The sequence below is a fragment of the Acanthochromis polyacanthus genome, chromosome 21, assembly GCF_021347895.1.
Source record: "Acanthochromis polyacanthus isolate Apoly-LR-REF ecotype Palm Island chromosome 21, KAUST_Apoly_ChrSc, whole genome shotgun sequence".
Lineage (NCBI taxonomy): Eukaryota > Metazoa > Chordata > Actinopteri > Pomacentridae > Acanthochromis > Acanthochromis polyacanthus.
The window spans coordinates 3,617,406-3,636,571 of NC_067133.1; the positions used below are offsets into that span (position 1 = coordinate 3,617,406).

General features: G+C 39.8%; 2 protein-coding genes across 2 annotated transcripts; both read right to left on the minus strand.

Moving 5' to 3' along the window:
- Positions 1 to 386: 386 nt before the first annotated feature.
- Positions 387 to 12,504, minus strand: zgc:171844 (uncharacterized protein LOC100151763 homolog). The gene is made up of 6 exons (XM_022190692.2): positions 12,246 to 12,504; positions 7,351 to 7,471; positions 5,342 to 5,415; positions 3,167 to 3,281; positions 2,528 to 2,598; positions 387 to 1,143 (listed from the first exon to the last, which is right to left on the minus strand). The coding sequence occupies exons 1-6, from the start codon at positions 12,325 to 12,327 to the stop codon at positions 1,025 to 1,027; spliced, it is 582 nt and encodes a 193-aa protein (XP_022046384.1). The 5' UTR covers positions 12,328 to 12,504; the 3' UTR covers positions 387 to 1,024.
- A 1,461-nt stretch (positions 12,505 to 13,965) lies between these two features.
- mfsd6l (major facilitator superfamily domain containing 6-like) lies at positions 13,966 to 18,426 on the minus strand. Its single transcript, XM_022190694.2, has 2 exons — positions 17,923 to 18,426; positions 13,966 to 16,565 (listed from the first exon to the last, which is right to left on the minus strand). The coding sequence occupies exon 2, from the start codon at positions 16,503 to 16,505 to the stop codon at positions 14,748 to 14,750; it is 1,758 nt and encodes a 585-aa protein (XP_022046386.2). The 5' UTR covers positions 16,506 to 16,565; positions 17,923 to 18,426; the 3' UTR covers positions 13,966 to 14,747.
- Positions 18,427 to 19,166: the final 740 nt, after the last annotated feature.

The window sequence follows — 19,166 nt, forward strand, 5'->3', positions numbered from 1 at the left end:
TGTGTATAGAGTATATGTGTTCACGGCTGAAGTTGCTCTGGATGAGGAATCAGTGATGGAGTTAGAATTGTGACATTTTTTGCTACATTCTGCCAAGATCTCTTTAGCTCGCTGAGGATCGTGTCAGACAACACCTCCTGAGGGTTCGAGCGGAAAGTTTTCCTCCAACTATCGACCGAGTTCACCGAAGCGTTCAACTGGGTCCCACAGGAGAGAAGCAAACAGAGTGAGGTGAGAAGAAAGTCAGATCGGCTAAGTAGAAGTGACCATGTTGAAACAACTGTGTGGAAATGAAATACATCAGTGAGCAATGATCTGACTCACATATAGAAGCTTACAGGCTCCTAATCTAATGGTTGTGACAGAACATTGAGGAATATAGCAAATGAGGAGCATTATATGTGTCTTTATTGTAACAACATTACAAAGATTCTACAGTCATTGTCACAAAAAATGATACTATCATGGACACATTTATTATCTTTTGATCTTATACTGCTTGTGACGTTCCCTTTTTACAAAACACAGACCGTAAGCGTATTACCTAAAAAAAGATGAATCACTTCAAATAATGCCCAGTTAAAGTCCAAACAATTATAATAATTGGCTACTACAGCAAATGGGAGATAGTTAGGTGTAGTTTTCTCCCTGAGGGACGTCCACATTTACACCGTCTAATACGTCACAAACGGATAATTGCGCTGTCAGAGCAGCCGTCGTAATATCTAATTACCTTAACTGGGCAGGAATCATTAGTATATCAGCTCTCCTGCTGCAAGACACATAGAGTATTAAGTATTTTACATTAAGTATTTCAATACATGCCCCCTTCATTATGTGAGCATATATGAGAATTAATGCACAGAGTCTTTCTGGAAAGGGCAGACACACACAACAGATGCATCACACACACACACACACACGCGCGCGCGCACACACACGCACGCACGCACGCACGCACGCACGCACGCACGCACGCACGCACGCACGCACGCACACACACCTGCAGTTAGAATCCAGTGTGTTACATGACGGAGCAGGTGAAGCCGCAGCAGTCTTTCAGTAGCGTAAGTCCAGTTTTAGTGATAAAAGGTGCTGATGTCTGCTGGGATTTGGATGCCACCTTTTGACTTTGCAATGCACCTGAATGAAAAACAAACACGTATTCACCACATTGTTCTACAGCAAAAGTTAGATTCCTTTTGGGGGCTGTACATGACAGTCAGAAACACTGGATATACCTAAAGCTCCAGCATCTCAACTCAGTGTTGGCCAGACCTCACTTAAACACCAGCTACAAAAACTAATGTAGCAAAAATCATAAGCCTATGCTAGCACTTTAAAATCCAATCCTCCACTCTGCATTGCTTCATGAGTGTCTGTTTAACTGGGAGTCCATGACAGATACAGTACAGTTATACAGCCATAGCAAGGCAAAGAAGAAGCAGAGGAGAGCAGCAAAAAAAAACAAAACTACAGAGATTCTCACAGTGAGTTGAAGTGAAACAAGTGCACATAAAGTAGGTAAATAACATGAATACAATATTTAGTTTTTTATATAATTTTTAATTTTTTTGGGCTGGAGTCTAATGCAGTTTGGTTGGTCACTCTAAATCTGTTCAAAATTCACCAATAATTTCAAAGGGAGGGACTCACATGCACCAACATGCACACATAGCGAAACAAAAACCGACCAGAACATAGAAGCTCTGGTTACAACGTACACATCAAGAGCATGACTTCACTCTATGCTATCACTCCACTATATGTTTACATAGTAAATATTGCTAAATATTGCTGTAATATTAATGTTTACAATCCCGTATATAGAACCTTTAAATTCAAACATTTTGATGCAGCAATTATTTATCTGCATTGTGAATTTGAAGTTACAGTCAGTCAGGAGGTGTGTAGCTTAACTTGGCATTAAGACTGCAAACTGGGCAACCAGCTAGCATAGCGTGTCCAGATTCAAGAAAATGACACATAGCCTACAACAGGTTAAACAGTAATTGTGTGTTCACTCTTGACGCACATACATGGAAATTTTTAGGTACAGCAGAAGAATATTGTTATATTTTTGCAATGTTGTGATTTGAGGTGACTATGAAGAATTTACAACATGCCATTATTCTGGCTTTGGATTCTCGCTCCCAAATTTGTTCCTCAAATTCCCTATAATCTATTTAGGTGTACTGTCTGGAGTATAGTAATATGATCTATTGTTTACACATGGGACATATCTTTAATGTTAATATACATTTTATATGTGATATTTCTGAAATATGGCCTTTGTACTATAGTTTTTTTCAGTGCAGTTTTCTCTAACACACTGAATTGTTGAAGTTCAACTACACCTGGCATCCATCAACCTGTTGGGGTACCTTCGAGATGTGTGTATAAATATTAGTGATGACAGCAGCAACTTCTTCTGAGGCACAGGCCTTGTAAGTAGAGAATAATACTGGCTACAGAAATGTCTTTTTAATTGGAGGCCTACAAATCCCACCTTTCTGCTCAGACTCACCTTTTGCAGCGAGCGCTTTGGGAAATCTGGCCTGTAAGAAGGCTGCCATCTCTCTGTCTTCCTCTCTTTCCCTGTTGAGAAGAACAAGTTCTTGTTTTTTTAATGTGAAGTACTGACGCTTAAGATTTAGTTACATCTTATTAAATGTCACTGGGCTGTATTTGAGAGCAACCCAGGCTGTTGGCTAGACTGAGACATCCTCTGGAGAGAATTTTAATGTTGTGGGTAGCCTGTCAATGCTGCATCTCCACAGTCGTCTCTTCATTTCCGTGTTCGCATCCACATTAAATAATGAAGGGAGATGGCCTCTGTTATCTGGTTGTGAACAATCAAAATGTCACTCACTGATATTTCCTCACAGTAACAAATGCCGGCTTATCAGCAGTGACGGCTAATTTATAACCAAAAAATAAACAATGACAGATGGTGGACGCGCTATTAATATTCAGGAAAACTATACAGAGAGGATGCTGAGAATGTTCAGTGACAAGACTTTAGAGAGCAGAGCTATCAAAATCCAATAAGAGATTTTAAAAACTTGGATCAGTAGTCCAAGACAGAGCAAATAAGTAAATACAAGTTGAAGATTGACAGTGCTAATGTCTGTGTCGCCACTCGCTTTTGATTCATGATCCTCACCTCAACCTTTCAAACTCCACATCATCCACTAGGAAGTCTCTGGTCTCCACCAGCTTGTTGATCTGCTGCAGCAGCTCCTCTTCCCTCTCCCGATCCTCTTTGGACTTGTCTTTGTCTGAATAAGTCACACGATACACAACATGCAGCAGAGCAAGTTACAATCATTAACAAGTCTATTCCAGGTAAAATATGCTTTCTAAGTGTTCTGATGAAGAAAATACGACACCGTTCTCTACAGATACTTTCTAATGTCACTCCTTTATTCCATTTCCCAGTTATCCACAACTCTTTTAGCTTTTGTTATGTGCTACTGTCTGTCAGACCCCCCCTCTTACCTTTTGTTGTTGCACCTTTGCTAGTTGCATCTCTCTGCCAGACCTCTTGATTCAACCACCTTTTGTTCTTTGTTGTATTACCCTCTGTTATTCACCTTTGTATTTACGTACGGCCCCCTCCCTACTCTCTGACCATCCCTACAAATGTTGACTCTGCAAATGTTCTGGGTCTCCTTACCTTCACAGGCTCATGCTCTGTGTCGGTCAGACCACCGTATGTCGGAATAAACACCCCACTACAGCAAACTTCAAAGGACTAAGAGTGAACTTTCTTCAACAGTTCTTACGTCAGGTTGTCAAAATAATGTTGCTGAGGCCATCACTTTTACTGCTATCTTAGTCATGGACACTGATACTGAAAAATATCATGTGTACCATTATCCCAGTGTTAGTGAATTAGCACTAAAAACATTTTACAAACTGATATTTTGACATGATTAAGCTACTAGATGGAAAACTGTTTTGGGATTTATCCTCAGAGGCACCTTGAATGTCTGTTAAAAATGTCCTGACACTCCATCTAACAGCTGTTGGGACATTTCACTGGGAACCAGAAACCTCAGGGCAGCACAAAAGGACAGGTCAGCTAAGTTATTAGAATTCGTCCTCTAGAAATTATGACGATCTTTACCCATGAAGAGTAACTCAAAAATGGAAATAGTGACCGTGACAGCACCTGTTGCTCTGCGGACTACGGATCTGAAACCTTGAGTTTGGAATTTGGCTGTCACCACGGTGATTGTAGAAATCTAGCACATTCCACACAGTGGATGCTTTATCATCTACTTTACTTTAAATGGGACAATAATTTACTAAACAAACATAATGCTGTACTGACGGAGAACCGTAGCTCGTGATTGAGACCATAAACTTATCAGGAAGGTGTTAATTGTGTGAACAAATCAAGTGAGAAGAAGGGTCCTTTTCTCATTGACTTCTATACAAACTGACTTCTTGGTACAACCAAAAAACTCGCCACCCGCAGGTTCAAGAAACTTCTGTCTTGTCAGATCAAGAAATTATGTCCATCTATACCAATATTCGTTTGAAAATAGCACATTAATAAATACTTACCAATCAGACTCATGGTTAATAAAAGTCTGAAGATTGATCCACCGTTTAAAGAATATAAATGTTATAAAAGGGAAGATCACAGATAGAGGATGACATGTAAAGTCACCAAGAGGCAGAATCTAACCCAGGATTTTACATAAATCTGCCTGTTCATCCCAGTAAGCTATATGGGAGCTCTGAATGTTCTATTTTATGGCAATCCAACAGCACACAGGAAAAAAGTGTCGGACTGACAGATAAAGTCGTCCCTTGAGTCGCTATGCTACAGAATGTGGCCACAATCCTGCAAAGTATTAATAGCATTTTAAAGGCTACTAAACACTTTGGTAACTTGAGCTTCTTATCTTTTTAGTTGCCACAGCAACCCTCCTCTGTATTAGGGCTGCCATCTGAACCTAATGAGCAGAGGAATGTGAGGATCGCTGTGAATATTGTCACACAGAAGACATCATTTAATACCAGAATTCAAGTGGAATAAGGAAATCCTTGAGAGGCCAAATGTTGTGCGAGGTGGCAAATGACCTGAAAAGTTTCTTTTAAAGAGTTTTTTTGTTAGTAGACAGTTTTTTCTCTCTTTACAACAGTCTTATTGTGAGGTGGAGGTAATTTCAGCTGTGAAGAATGCTTTGTGTTGCTGCAGTTGGCTGATATATTTTCAATTTAGCAAATAAAAACTGTACAGGGCTCATTCTAAGCAGAACATCTGCAGGTTAAATACAATGTGATCAACACTGCTCAGGGAGGCAGCTGCTGCTTCTTAATTTACCTGGAATTGACACCAGTTTCTGCAGCTCCTGCTTCAGCCGTGTGATTTCTTTGCAGAGCTGGATGTCATCCATCCTGAGTGAGAAACAAACACACGCTGGGAAAATTATTTGCGCCACAAACTACGCATATATGCATCCGCAGCAAACCAGCTGATGTCAGGGTAAATCCAATTAAACCAGATCTACAAATATTTAGATTGAAACTAGTTTTCCAGGTAATTGGCTTTATGACAGAATGGAAATTGGCTCAAGACAGCAGAGCAGCTTCCCTCCAAACTGGATATACAGGCATCATATCATATCAGATAGAACAAAACTGGTCTGAGATTCTGGGTGCAGATGACGGTGAGGTCTGAGGGTTTATTAGCTGAAATAACACCGCCATGCTGACCTCTGTGAATGAATCACACCTGGCAGTATCAGATCTCATTTCGCCATCCGAGTCTGGTGGGGATTTCAAAACAGTGTGTGTGTGTGTGTAGGCTGCTATAACAGTGGTGCTAAAAAGAGGAAAATGGCTGTAATAGATACACTCAGGGCTGCTGGTGTATAAAATAGGTTTCACTTCATAGCACTTCAGCTGTATATATTTCAGCGTTTACTCAGAATGAATCATATTTTTCTGGTGTGCAGAAACATGACAAACAGCCAGAAGGATGGAGCTGCATCGGCTGTCTGTAACAGGATCTCAGTGGTAAAGAAACATGAATGAATATCAATGCAAACAGTAGCAGACAGCAACCTTCATCATATGGGTTATTTCTGAGTGGAGCTTTGGTTTTTGTCGAGCCGAGTTACACAAAGAAAGTCCAGTTTTGTCACACTTGCTTCATTGTACAGCCCTCAGATCTCTTCAAAGTTACAGCGTGGAATGTTGGAAATATCTGCTTTCTTGCAGAGTTGAAATATGAAACACTTTTTTTCTCTTTCAGTCGCTACCTGTACTTTCTGTGTGCATGCAATAAAAAAAATCTAGTGTTTGTACTCAGCAGTCAGGCTGTAAATGAAATGCTGTAAACGATCAATCACACTATTCCTTTGTTCCAGGCACATGCTAACATGCTAAATCTTCCTCCAGAATCACAGACTCCACCTTTAACTGCATCAACTTCACAAAAACCGATTGCAGTCAGATGTGAGACGTTTTTGGATTTACCAAATAAGACAAACCATGTGTATAAGTGAGCTTTAGACGCGATGGTAGGTGGATTTTGTTGCATCTGGATGGAGCTTTATTTGTATCCTTTAGGCTAATTCAACGAGTTAATGGATTCAACTACAAGAAAACACATGTCCATGTTCAGATTGATATGACTCAGGTCAACACATCTAGCAACATGGAGTCAGAAACAGAATGAGACGATGCATCCCTTTTCACCCTTTGGGAATGAAATGGAAAGATGAAAACATGATGCGAAGCTGATATGTATCAGCATGAACCACAGCTCACAGCAGGGAACAACAAAACCCCAAACAAAAACAGTTTTTGATTCATCATGTGGTCTCATCATACAGCTCTGGCCTTTAGCTCCACCACCAACATCATGTGTCAAAATAATGAGGAGAAAAAGTGTGAAGTAATTCAAAGCAACGGCTTCTTTCGAGAGCTGGAAAAAGTGTGCGTGTGTGGCTGTTAGTCTGCTAAATAACACAGCAGTTATCTTCACTTTTTTTTTTCCATCGCTCACATCGCTGCTCCCACTGTTGCTGGCTGACAGTCGTGGTGCATCAGGTCTTCGTCCTGAGGGACTGCTAACAGTGTGTTGGTGTATTCACATCCCTGTAGTGCACGTTTACTGTGTGTGTGCGTGCTAACAGAGGACCAAACAGTACAACAACACAGGGCATGATGGATACATGTATTATCCTCGTGGGTCTAATGTCACAGAATCCTATTCAGAGAACCAGGAATGTAAAAAAACAAACTAATAAGATGAGATCTGTTGTGATGAAACTAAAATTACTGTTATTTGTGTCCATGTTTTCCTGTTACAGAAGCAGATCTTACATGTATCTCAGCTCGGATTCTCTCCGTACGAGGATGTCTCGTATCCGCTCGATTCTGAACAGCTCTCCTTCGATGTCCTCGATGGTAATTGTGGAGTCGGCCATGGAAACGACATCTTCAGCTGAAAGACAGGCGAGACCCAAACGTGTTTATTTGTGCCTGATGATGCAATTAGAAGATTTTACAGAGTTCTTTCAGATTATACAAAATCTTTCATAAACTAAATGAATAATAGTAATTTCAGATTTATTTATATAACACCCTTAAGAACAGCGTTCACAAAGTGCTTTGACAGTTAAAACCTGCAACACAGACAAAGAAAATATAAGAGACAAGTCAGAGCAGTCAATTCAAATGAATTAGGGATGTGTGATATTGGCATTTTTGCCAAGAACCGATACGCCGATATTGTCCAACTCTCAATTTCCGATTCCGATATCAGCCGATACTGATATATGTGGGCTATTTAAGTAATTTTAGGTAACATCACATATCTTCTGTGGTGTGATTAACACATCATGCCTCATTTTACTGTGATGCCCCAATGGATGCATTCTCAAATGCAACAAGGCTTTCTAAATGTAAACATTGTCTGTGCAAAAGAAGAAAACTACTTCAAGTTACGGAAAAAATGCCATATTTATGCCATTTAAAAAAAAATGTCTCAAACAACGGTTCACACTCTCCCAGACATTATTTTATTGTTTCCATGACAGGCAAAAAAACCAAAACAAACGCTAACCATATTGACCAATAATCCATATTTATACCAATATCAGACCGATAATATCGGACATCTCTAAAATTTTTAGTAAAACTGATAATAAATTGAATCAATAATTAGCTAGATTAACAATCATAACATCAAACAAACTAGACCATTTTAAAAATTAAAGAATAAGACTGAAGGTTGAAATTAGAAATTAAAAATCAAAAAAGTCAGAGAATTAAAAACAAATAGAGAGATGACATCACACCAAAGAATCAGGCAGCTAAAAGTAAAATAAAACAAGAGAGAAGATCTAAAATAAACAGGGCACACAGTATAGAATAAAACAATAAAACTAAATGAAGCTAAAAGTAAACCTCACATAAAAGCAAGCAAGTTTTCAGAAGTGATTTCAAAGAAATTACTGACTCTGGAAGCCTGCTCTCTTTAGTTGAATTTTCTGCATTTTAAGGGTCCAGTGCTGTGATGCTGGTTCACTGATATATGACTTACTGGACAGTTGAAGCAACTGAGCCGAAATTGAAGTCATTAATTACACCCGTTTTAACTGTAATGGCAAGTTAAGATGAAGGCTGTAAAACAACAACAAAAAAAGGTCTGTTGCTGCTCAGCTCCACCTACACAGCAGCTGCAGCATCCGCAGGGACTCTGAGAACTTACTGGTCACAGATCAGTGAACTGCTCTACACGGCAAAAATCACATTTTCTAGACACTGTATAAATTATACATGTACTGTAACAGATATTGCAGGATTTTTTTCCCACAGTTACTTTATTTCTTGCTGTTAGTTAATGACAAATCCCTGTCCCATATATTGTATTTAGTTCATTTAGAAACTAAGCCAACACTAATGCGAAAGACTGTCCTTTTTGTCAACTATTCTTTTTATATTCTGTCCACTTGAATGTTTTCATGCTGTTGTTCTTTCATCTACCTTGTCAGTTAATTCGTTGATTATTCCCATTAATCTATTAGTTGTTTGGTCACAAAATGTTGATCGGTGTTTCCAAAAAGCCAACAATGACAAATGTTTTGACCACAACCCAAAGATATTAAGTTTACTGTCATAGAGGGGAAAAGAAACTAAAAAATATTCACATTTAAAAAACTGCAATCAGAGAATTTAGACTTTTTTGAAAGGAAAAAAACGTGCTCAGACTGACTAAAATAGTTGGTGATTAATTTAAGAGCTGAAACGAATCAATTAATCAAAGCAACTCTACAATATTATCAATTTGTTAGCATATAAAAGCTGCAGTTCAGACTAATTGCAAGACAAGTCAAGGGTGAAACTCAGTTTAAGTGACTAATGATACTTGGAAGTGTATCTCCATTGTGGCTACTAATAAGGGAATAAATACCAAAACATTATATCAGCAATTAAAAATTCTAAATAGTCAAATTCAGTGGTGTCAATCTTTTTAATGAGAGCAAGTGCGGTTTGCTTAATTGAAGCAATTTACTTCCCTCATTTTGCCCAATAAGCCACCTGTCATGTTTACCAAAGCTCTGAAGATTCACGATCCACGAAGGAAACAAAACGAGTCGAAATAAATATTCAGGATGAATCAGACTGAGCATTGTGATGTGATCTGATCAGAGCTCTGCGGATACTTTCCCTCCAGAGCATCCCTGAATAACTGCACCGCTCCCCCCCGCTGCAGCCTCCTACTCCTCACCAGGAGCGATGAGTCATCCAGCAGAGCTCCGATTGGCTTTTAATTACCTGACCTTGTGTGAAAAGGCATTACAATCATGCTGGATCACTGGGAGTAACAAGAAAACACAAAGCCCCACCCCCCAAACCTCACATCTAGTCATTCCTCCGCTGAGGTCAGGTTTAATCATCAGCAGGAGATTTGGTGTTTTACTGTCACAACAACTTGCAGGTCTTCTTTTTTTGTCTTTATTCTGTTGCGCCGAGCCCTCCGACAGCTCCCGAGTGTTCTGTCAAAGCCGCTCTTGGCTTTTAATTTCACCCTGTCGCTTTTAATTACACTCGTTATACAGCAGGTTTGTGTGAATTTACAATCTACACTGGACTTCTTAAATGCCTCCATATCATTTTGACAGACTATATTAGTATTTACAGTGCTCTAAGGTAAACTATGCTGTATGTACAGGTAACAGAAAGTGGCATACTGGTGTCGGTATAAACTTCAGGGGACATTTTAATCATTTGTTTCTTTTCTATTGAGTCTAAATGCTCAGTTTAATCTCAATTAACAGTGTTACAGTTTAGGATCAAATATTTACTGGTGGGAAAAGGTTGTGGTTGGTCCCTTTCTTATGATACTGAAGTTACTTTTTCCTGTGATTTTTATGCATGCAATTAGCTAATAGTGTCCTATACGTCTGGATAGAAGGAACTTGTAAAGGAATTTGTCGTTGGAAGAGATTAAAGGAAAATAGGAATATACTTGGAAATAATCTAAACTCAAGATAAGAAAAGAACACAAACTTCAACGTAAAATTTTGCTGAAATGTCTTTAGTTAATTACATAAACAAATGCTTAATTAAAACAGAACTTCTCACCATTTTATCCTTCTGGAGCTTCTCTATATTTTTGTCTTTTTTATAACAGGGATATGTTTTGAATCAGGCTCCCATTAGAGCAGTGCTTCTCAAACTTATTCTGTCAGACCTTCCTTCAGAGGATGAAAAACGTCCTTACTTTGCTATCATGCCCGTATGGAGTTTTTCTATATGCTGTAAATCACAATAAGTGTAAAATAAACAGTCAACACCTTGGCTGAGTATTTCCACCTTAAAACTGCGGTGTGTTGATGACTTCCAGAGTTTCATATGTAACAAATCTAAGGAACCAATCAGCTGGCAGAGTGAAGTTTTTGAATCATTTTTCTTCATCAAATTTGGTTTCCAGGAACCACATGTGTGGCTGCCCTGTGTTTTCTTGTTGCTGTGTAGCTTTACAGAGTTTGAGTCGTATGTGAGCTGGTGTGCTCCAGATGCAGAGAGTTGAGGAGACCAGAGGTGTAGAGATAAATTAAAGTCATTTGGTGACTCTTGCCAGGTCATCTTTGAATGATCTGATCTCACCTGGTAAAATAAAGCATTAAAATAAATACAGAAATAAAAAATACAAATTGAACTCATAGGGGCTTTTTTTCATGGGTGAAACTTCTCAAAATGCAACTTTCATACACTGACAGAAGTTTTGAGGAGTTTAATCACTGATTGGAGATTGAATTAAATAAAGGAACCAACTGAGCACAACATATTTTATACAGTTTGCACCAAATGACATAGTGATTTTCAGAAAAAAAACAATTAAAAAACACTTTATGGACCACATTTTCACTTATTGTCCTGATTCTGTCTCGACATTCCACTATGCTGAGGCAAGAGATAATAATTAAAAATGCAGAAACCATTAATAGTCTGCATGGACAAATACAGTTTTTAAATTTGATAAATTAAGTAAATATTATTTCCCTGCAAATAAAAAACCCCTTCCATTTTATTTTTCAAAATATAAGACATTGTTACAGATTAAACTCGTGGTACCCAACCTTTCTGACCTCTTATAAAAAATAAAATATAATAAAATTAAATCAAAAATGTCAGGACAATCCTAAATGAATTGTATCAGTTGGTTACACACGATTGAATTCATCCCAAATATCCAAATTAAATGTACATAAATACTAATGCTGCTGGTTTCAGTCAGATGTGCTTAATTCATCTGATTTGTCTCAAATGAACATTTTGCATTGCTCTAACTTCATTTTAAGGGAAGTAAACTTGAGGTTTCCACATATTTAAAAAAAATATGTCTGTGACTGTCTGCAGGGCTATTTAAACAGCAAAAACAGAGCATCAAAAGGCTGCATGTACAAATAAAAGTTAAAATAACAGTGATTAAATCTGTTTAATTAATCGACTAAAGATTATTTTCTGCAGGAAAACCTTCAAAAATAAGGGTTGTAAACACCCAGCCCACCCGTGGGTGCCTCTAAGATCTTATCTACGTCCCTGCAGACACACAACTTTATCATGATGCTCACAGTGGAGACCTGCAGAAACCTGAAGCTTCAGTTCTCTTTACCAACAGTCTGAATTACTTCCTGCAGTTCATCCATTCAAGCGTGCATCTATTTCAGTTCAAACACAGAACAAATAAAATGACTCTTTAAACTCACCTGATTTCTCTGCTGCTCCCTGCACAATCTGCGTCTTCTCCAGAGAGCCGTACTGTTGAGAGGATTTTCTCTCTTTGTCCATGTTCTTCAGAAAAATGCTGCTTTTTTCTTTCTCTGCAGGAGGAAATCGACAGTCTACGAGAGATCCTGGTGCAGCCTGAACATGAGAATGAAAAGGTTTCGGCTGAGTCCAGGCAGCATTTCAGGAGCATCAGAGGAGGAGAGCTGGAGCTGAATCCATCCAGACCTCCACTGATCAGTTCTGTCAGCAGATCAGAGTTTATATCCACTCTGACGCGCCACCTACTGGTAGAAACACACCGAGACATCCAGCAGCAAGAAGAAGAGGGAAGCAGGAAACAGGGAAAACTATATTTAAATCCACAGATCCAAAACAAGATTGTAGAGAATTTTAAATCAAGTAAAATGATGTTTTTAATTCATTTAAAAGGCTGTAGTTGTAAATCTGTGTAAAGATAAAAGAGTCTGCAGCAGGGTGGGTCTGTTAGCATTTAAAGAGAATCCTCATCAAATATGCTCAAGGTGTGATGTTTACCGTCATCATTAGTTCAATTTTTAAGACCCAAAGATAGACATGGGTGGAAAATAACTAAGTACATTTACTCTTCTCCTTCGTGTTACTTTAAAACAACATAGAAAACATTAAGGATTAAACTAACAGCTACCTGCTATGTACTGGTCTGCTGCTGCTTAACTGCTGCTGAGGAATCCTCAATGAATATTCACTGTGGCTGACTGAGTTCTGGAGACGACTGGTTCTCATGCAGTCAGACCCTTCAGAGGACGGACAGATGTTCGGGCAGCGCAGCAAACATCTGTCTGTCTGCAGGCGCTGTCGCCGTGCTTAAAGTAGCAGAGATCCAGTTAGATGATTCACACCGCTGCCACGAGCCCAGAAGTGTTCATAAAAGATTCTGTCCATGTTTGATGGATAATTATGGCTCAATAAAATGGGTTTTTATCATTCATTGGCTTCCCATTGTCATATTTTGGTCGTTAATTTATTAATTAGACACATCCAGCACAATCCTGCTGTGAAAAATCTACTGAATGAAAAACTCTGAAACGACAGAAAAATATTTAGGATCAGACATTTACAGTAAAATACAGTAATTTTCAAGACTGATTAACTTTAGATCTAAAACTGTGATTGTATCTCACAGCTCACGTGTCTCCAGTGAAGAGAAGTAGATTAGATCCTGAATGATCTCGTCTCCATGTCAGATAATTTATGAGTAATTAATGAAGTTAGCACTGCGTTCATAAATGTGTACAAATCTCATTGGAGACACTCATACTCTGAAAGATAAAGCACCGAGTCCTGCCATTAAATTAAATGCATGATTGCAAGATAAATATTCTAAGGTACTGATTTAGGTAAAACTTTGAAGGTGCAAACATTATTTTGAGTTGGGGTGACACCATATTGTTGGTAATCGCTTCAACTTAATATTGTTATTTGTACTGTCGACTAACACTGAGGACTTCTGTTAGTAAAAAGTGGAGCAGTTATTAAGTCTTTATACAATTTATTTCACTGTGAGGAATCAGCAGAGTGTCCCTTTAAGCTGTCTGCTAGGAGGACCATCTCATGAAGTGTGTTTAGCACAAATCCATTCTGAAATACGTGTCAGACAAACATTTTCCCACACAGACGCCCTCTAATTCACTTTTACAGAAACCATTTTGAACAAAGACGGCACTCTTCAGCTTCTTTAATCAGTTCACACACTGGAGTTCGCAAAGAGCCACAAACGCGACACCTGACAGCAGATTTCTACACAAGATAAACCGCATGTTCAGGTGCGGTTAAACAGGATGCCAGCTCGCTCTGGCCTCACCCTGTGCACACGCTTTGTGTTTACACTCCTTGTGGGAAGCTCCTGTGTGTCTTTTGTCATGTCTGAGCTGTTTCTGCACACCTGTAATCCTCCTGTGCTGTTTGCTTTAAACACAAGGGCTGCTTATGCAAATTGTACGAGTCCTTAAATCTGTCAGTAGAGCCCGGTGGAAGGACAGACGGGATACCATGACGTTTAATTCTGATGAAAAAGTAATGAGAGTTAAAAGTCAACACTTAGACTGTAATTAAACCTGACAGGGAGGAAAATCAATTATCCCACTCTGAGCTACTTTATATTAACCCTGTAAAACTCCACAATAAACAAAACAAAAAACAACTATATATATACACACACATATATATATATATATATATATAAAAATTATTATTTTTTAATTCTCTAGAACATTTTTTGTTTTATCTTATTTTTCTCATTTCTATGAATATTTATATACATATATAAAAACAGTAAATTATAATTTTAAAAACTAAATCTGACGTATTTTTGCAGCGGTGGGTTTTCCAGGGTTAACAGTGACGTGTCTGAGTGAGGCTCCAATCCATGCTGATAGAAATTATTTGATGATTTTTGTGAATCTCTGCACACTTCTATGCGTCCTTTTCTCACACTACAGAGTTCAGTGGTTTCTTCTCTGTCCGGAGCTGTTGTTTCCTCCGTCAGCGTCCACGGCTTTATCCAGCCAGTCTCTGTCCTGCTCAGACTCAGAGTCGCTGGCTTCACTCGCCTCGGCTGCCAGAAGACGGGAGTAGTTAATCCTGCGCTGGCGAGGGGCTTTCCACTGGAGCAGAGGCAGAAACACACACCACAGCATCAACCCCACCGCTACCCCTCTGAACAGCCACGCCAGCCCAAACCGCTGCACCACAAAACCTCCTGCAAAGCTCCCCAGCCCACCTCCAAGATGCAGAGACAGAGACTCGTAGGTCCTCTTCACTTTCCTCTCTGCCCCCGCCGTGGCAACGTCCTCACACTGGACCTTCACCGCCCACCAGAGGGCTCCAGCGCTGAGGCAGTTGAGCAGCTGTGCAGGCAGAGCAGCCCATGCCGACCACAGGAACGAGTAGTAGAAGCACTGCAGGCTCAAACTGGCTGCCCCGATGGTGAGGATCCTCCCCGGGCTGAGGAGTTTGGAGACTCGGCCGGCCAGCAGAGGGAAGGCGGCCTGTGAGAGCAGAGCGACGGCCAGAGACAGCCCCATGTGGAGCTCGCTGCTGCCGTGATCCTGCATCTGCCACAGGAGGAAGTTATCCACAGCTGAGCCTGCAACCCCAACCAGCAGGGTGGTGAAGGCGCAGAGCAGAGCGTGGGGGGAACCGCGGATCAGCTGCACGGCCTTCAGCAGCCTGTTGGCCCGGTCCCGCTTCTTGTTCAGGTGTAGAGGGAGGGACATGGCCACGGGGAGGATCAGAGCCACCAGGCCGGCGTAGAAGTAGAAATGTGCAGCGATCCTGGGCGTGTTGGCGGCGATGAGACAGTTCAAAGTGCTGACCAGTAACCCAGTTCCACCGACGCCGAGCGCCGCCCCCAGTAGCCCCCACATCCCGGTGTTGCTGTAGTGGTCCGAGGCGTCCGCAAAGTCTAGATATTCGTACAAGCCGTCGTCTACGGTCCACTCCAGAGGACAGGACACGCACTCCCACAGCAACACGATGAGGAGGATCATGAAGAAGAGCTGGTGCAGGTCGTCCATCGCCTTCAGGCTGCCCAGGAAGTCCAAGCCGCCCTCCTGCTTGCCCCCCTGAGCCGGAGCTGATCTCTTATTCTTCATTGCAGTCTGGACAGAGCTCACACTGGATTCTGTTGTGAGACTATTGTGTACCACCACTGATGTATTCTCATGGGGGTGATCATGCAGATGCGGTGAAGATTTGCCCGTCGTAACAACAGATATTGTATCTTTGACTGTGTTGACAGCAGGAGGGACAACAGACAGGGAAACAGGAGCTTCTGGGTGTGTCTCAGTTGATGCAGTTCCAGGTGAGACACGACTCGTGAGCACTTTGGTCTCCACACTTTGCGTCGGATCGACTCTCAGGGCCGACATGTTGCAGCTGCTGACCTGCATGTGCACGTTTACAGGCGGCAGAAGCAGCAGCAGCAGAGCGACCACCGCCGAAGACAAAAGAGACGCAACGATCACCGCCCGCCTCTTGTTGTAGTGCTTGGACAGCAGAGCGGCCAAAGGGCTCCACACCAGAGACACCAGGTGTTTGGTCCCCATGATGATGCCGGTCATGGCCGGGTTCAGGCCCAGCTGTCTGAAGTAGAGGGTGAGGAAGGGCAGCAGGCAGGCTTTAGTGCAGCACGACAGGAAGCTAAAGGTGCCCGCCAGAGCAAGAGCATGTCTAATGTTGATCTGCTTGTTTCGCTTCATGGTTGTTGTCTTAGAGTCTCTCCTGATGGGCGTCACATGGAGCAACGGGTGGGATTCAAACTGAGAGACACAGACAGAGAGAGAAGGGAAATAATAAAATAATGCTTTTGGAGTTAAAGTGCTATTTGTTAAAGGAAAAAAAATGGACCCTGCTGTGGTGATATGTTGGTATATTTAAACCTATTTGTCCCTTAGAGGGAAGAGTCACTGCAAATCAATACAAAGCTATTCTGAGTGATCATTTTTATCCTATTATGTAACATTTCTATCCCAGTGGTGTTTCATAGGACATAGTTTGATAAAAAAATCCCACCAGTAGACACCACTAGTCAAAAGTTTGGACACAATTTCTCATTCAATGGATTTTATTTAGTTATTTTATACATTGTAGATTAATACTGAAGACATCAAAACTATAAAAGAACATGTATACAATAATTATGTTGTGAACAAAAAAGTGTTAATCTTCAGTATTAGTCCTCAGTGTAGAAAATAATACAAATAAACAAAAACCATTGAATGAGAAGGCGTGTCCAAACTTTTTACTGGTAGTGTATGTTGGTTTTTCCTTTAATTTGTCACCTGTCTGTATTCAAAAAGCATCACTGTTTAATGTTTGATTTCATTATCCTTTAATCTTCTGACAGATTATTTTTCATTAATCCTCCAGATAGATGGAAATTAATCTGCCGCAGAAAAATGTCAGTGTCTCTGCCATCTGTCTGTGACAAATAAAAAATGTGGAAAAATGTGCAGGAAGTGAGTTGAAGAGAGATTAAAAAAAAAAATTATTTCAGAAAGTATTTGATATATCACTCTAAAATGTCACTGATATCTTTATGAATATACATATTTAATGATATGGAATTTAAAGGCAAAGAAAGAAAAAATCTTAAAATTCACAGTTTTGGGATAATAATAATAATAATAATAATAATAATAATAATAATAATAATAAATAGAAAACATTTTAGCTGTGACTTCACTTATTGTGTTTATTTTAGTCGGATTTGTATTCCAAATTGTTTGTTGGCTGTTTAAGACTGCACAAAAATGCAGTAACTGAGAATAAAATTTAATATTGAAATATGAAGTGTCCCATATCCCCGATCATTGGATCTTTTGTTCAGATTGTTTTCCTTGAAGCTCACTGCCCTCCCAGTAAATTAATTTGACTTCCTTTAACTTTTCTCTGAACTGATCTGTTCAGAGAAGACCCAAACATGTGAAGCTCTGAACTCTTTCTGATTTAAACTGTGCGTCCTGATCACAGAACCAGGATCACTTCCCTCTGCAGGTGGATTAAAGAAGGATCAGAGTCACCTGACGGCTGGATGCACCTGAACCTGCAGATCATGTCCACGTCACGTCAAGTTCACCAGATAAAAAAGAAACAAACACGAAGTACAGCATTTACCTTCCAACCTGAGCCCGAACAAACTCCCTTATTGTCCTCTACGGGTCATTCTCCAGCTGCAGCTCCGACATCAGATCCAGCGGAGTGTCTGAACTGCTTCATCGGAGGACACCTGTAGCTGTATGAAGTGACTGAACCGAGCTCAGACTTCACACCTGCAGACAAACTTCACGGCTGCAGCGCCTCCTGCTGGTGAGGAGGACTGAGTGTGTCAGAGGTCACTGAAGGTTACACATTTAATTGAATTCCACCTCAGATGTAATCTACTGATACAGTAGAAGCTCTGATCAGAACAAACGAACTGAGCTCAGCTGGTTAAATGACAGATGTAGAGACAATATAAAAGTGCTGCAGGTTTTATATTTAAAAAAATGTGCAAATCTGAGCAGTCAGAACACAGGATTTGATCAAAGTCGTGTCACATGGCATCAAATTTTCTCATCATTGTAGTCAAACATAACAGTATTACTGCTATATGAACACAACCATTCTGAAGTTTGGAGTCACTTAGTTTTTTCAATGAAAATAACATTAAATGAATCAGAAATCCAATCTAGACATTGTTAACCCTCGTGTTGTCCTTCGGGTCAAAATTGACCCGTTTTAAAGTTTGAAAATGTGGGGAAAAAATATTTTCACAGTAAAACTTCTGATGTCCATATTTTCAACATTTTTGGGAAATCTTTGAGCATTTTTTGGTGAAAAAAACAAATGTTAAAAAATGATTAAGAACATTCACACACAAAAAAACAACAGCGAATTTCACTGGATTTTGGTAGATTTTTTTGGTGAATGTTCTTAAGAACATTAGAAGTTTTGCCGATATATATGTAATCATTTTATATATTTTAAGGAGTTTTTTGAAGATTTTTAATTTTTTTTGAAAATAGTTACAAGAACTTTCTGTCCAAGTTTGGGGGACTTTGTAGAATACAATTTTTAAGTGAAATTTTTAAGGAATTATTAGAATTTTCTTCCTGACATTTTTGTAAATTTTCAGAAATCTGGGGAATTTTTTTTGTAGAATTTTTGGATTTTTTTCAGACATATTGTTTCCGTAAATGAAGATGACAGGAGGGTTTAGGTGATAGCAGAGCAGTAATGTAGCAGCTGGAAGTCATCTGAACACACAGTTTCTTTAATCAAACTCTGAGGCAGGAATAAATCATTGACAGCATCGACTGCTCCACACTGAACCACGTGTTGCTTCAACCAGGAAGAAACTGTGTTGAAATTCTTTACTT

Coding starts and splice junctions, on each gene's coding strand:
- zgc:171844 (XM_022190692.2), bottom strand. CDS start 12,327: ATGGACAAAGAGAGAAAATCCTCTCAACAGTACGGCTCTCTGGAGAAG. Junction 3,282..5,341: donor GAAACTGGTGTCAATTCCAG/GTAAATTAAGAA, acceptor TGACTTATTCAG/ACAAAGACAAGTCCAAAGAG. Junction 2,599..3,166: donor GTGGAGTTTGAAAGGTTGAG/GTGAGGATCATG, acceptor TCTTCTCAACAG/GGAAAGAGAGGAAGACAGAG.
- mfsd6l (XM_022190694.2), bottom strand. CDS start 16,505: ATGAAGCGAAACAAGCAGATCAACATTAGACATGCTCTTGCTCTGGCG.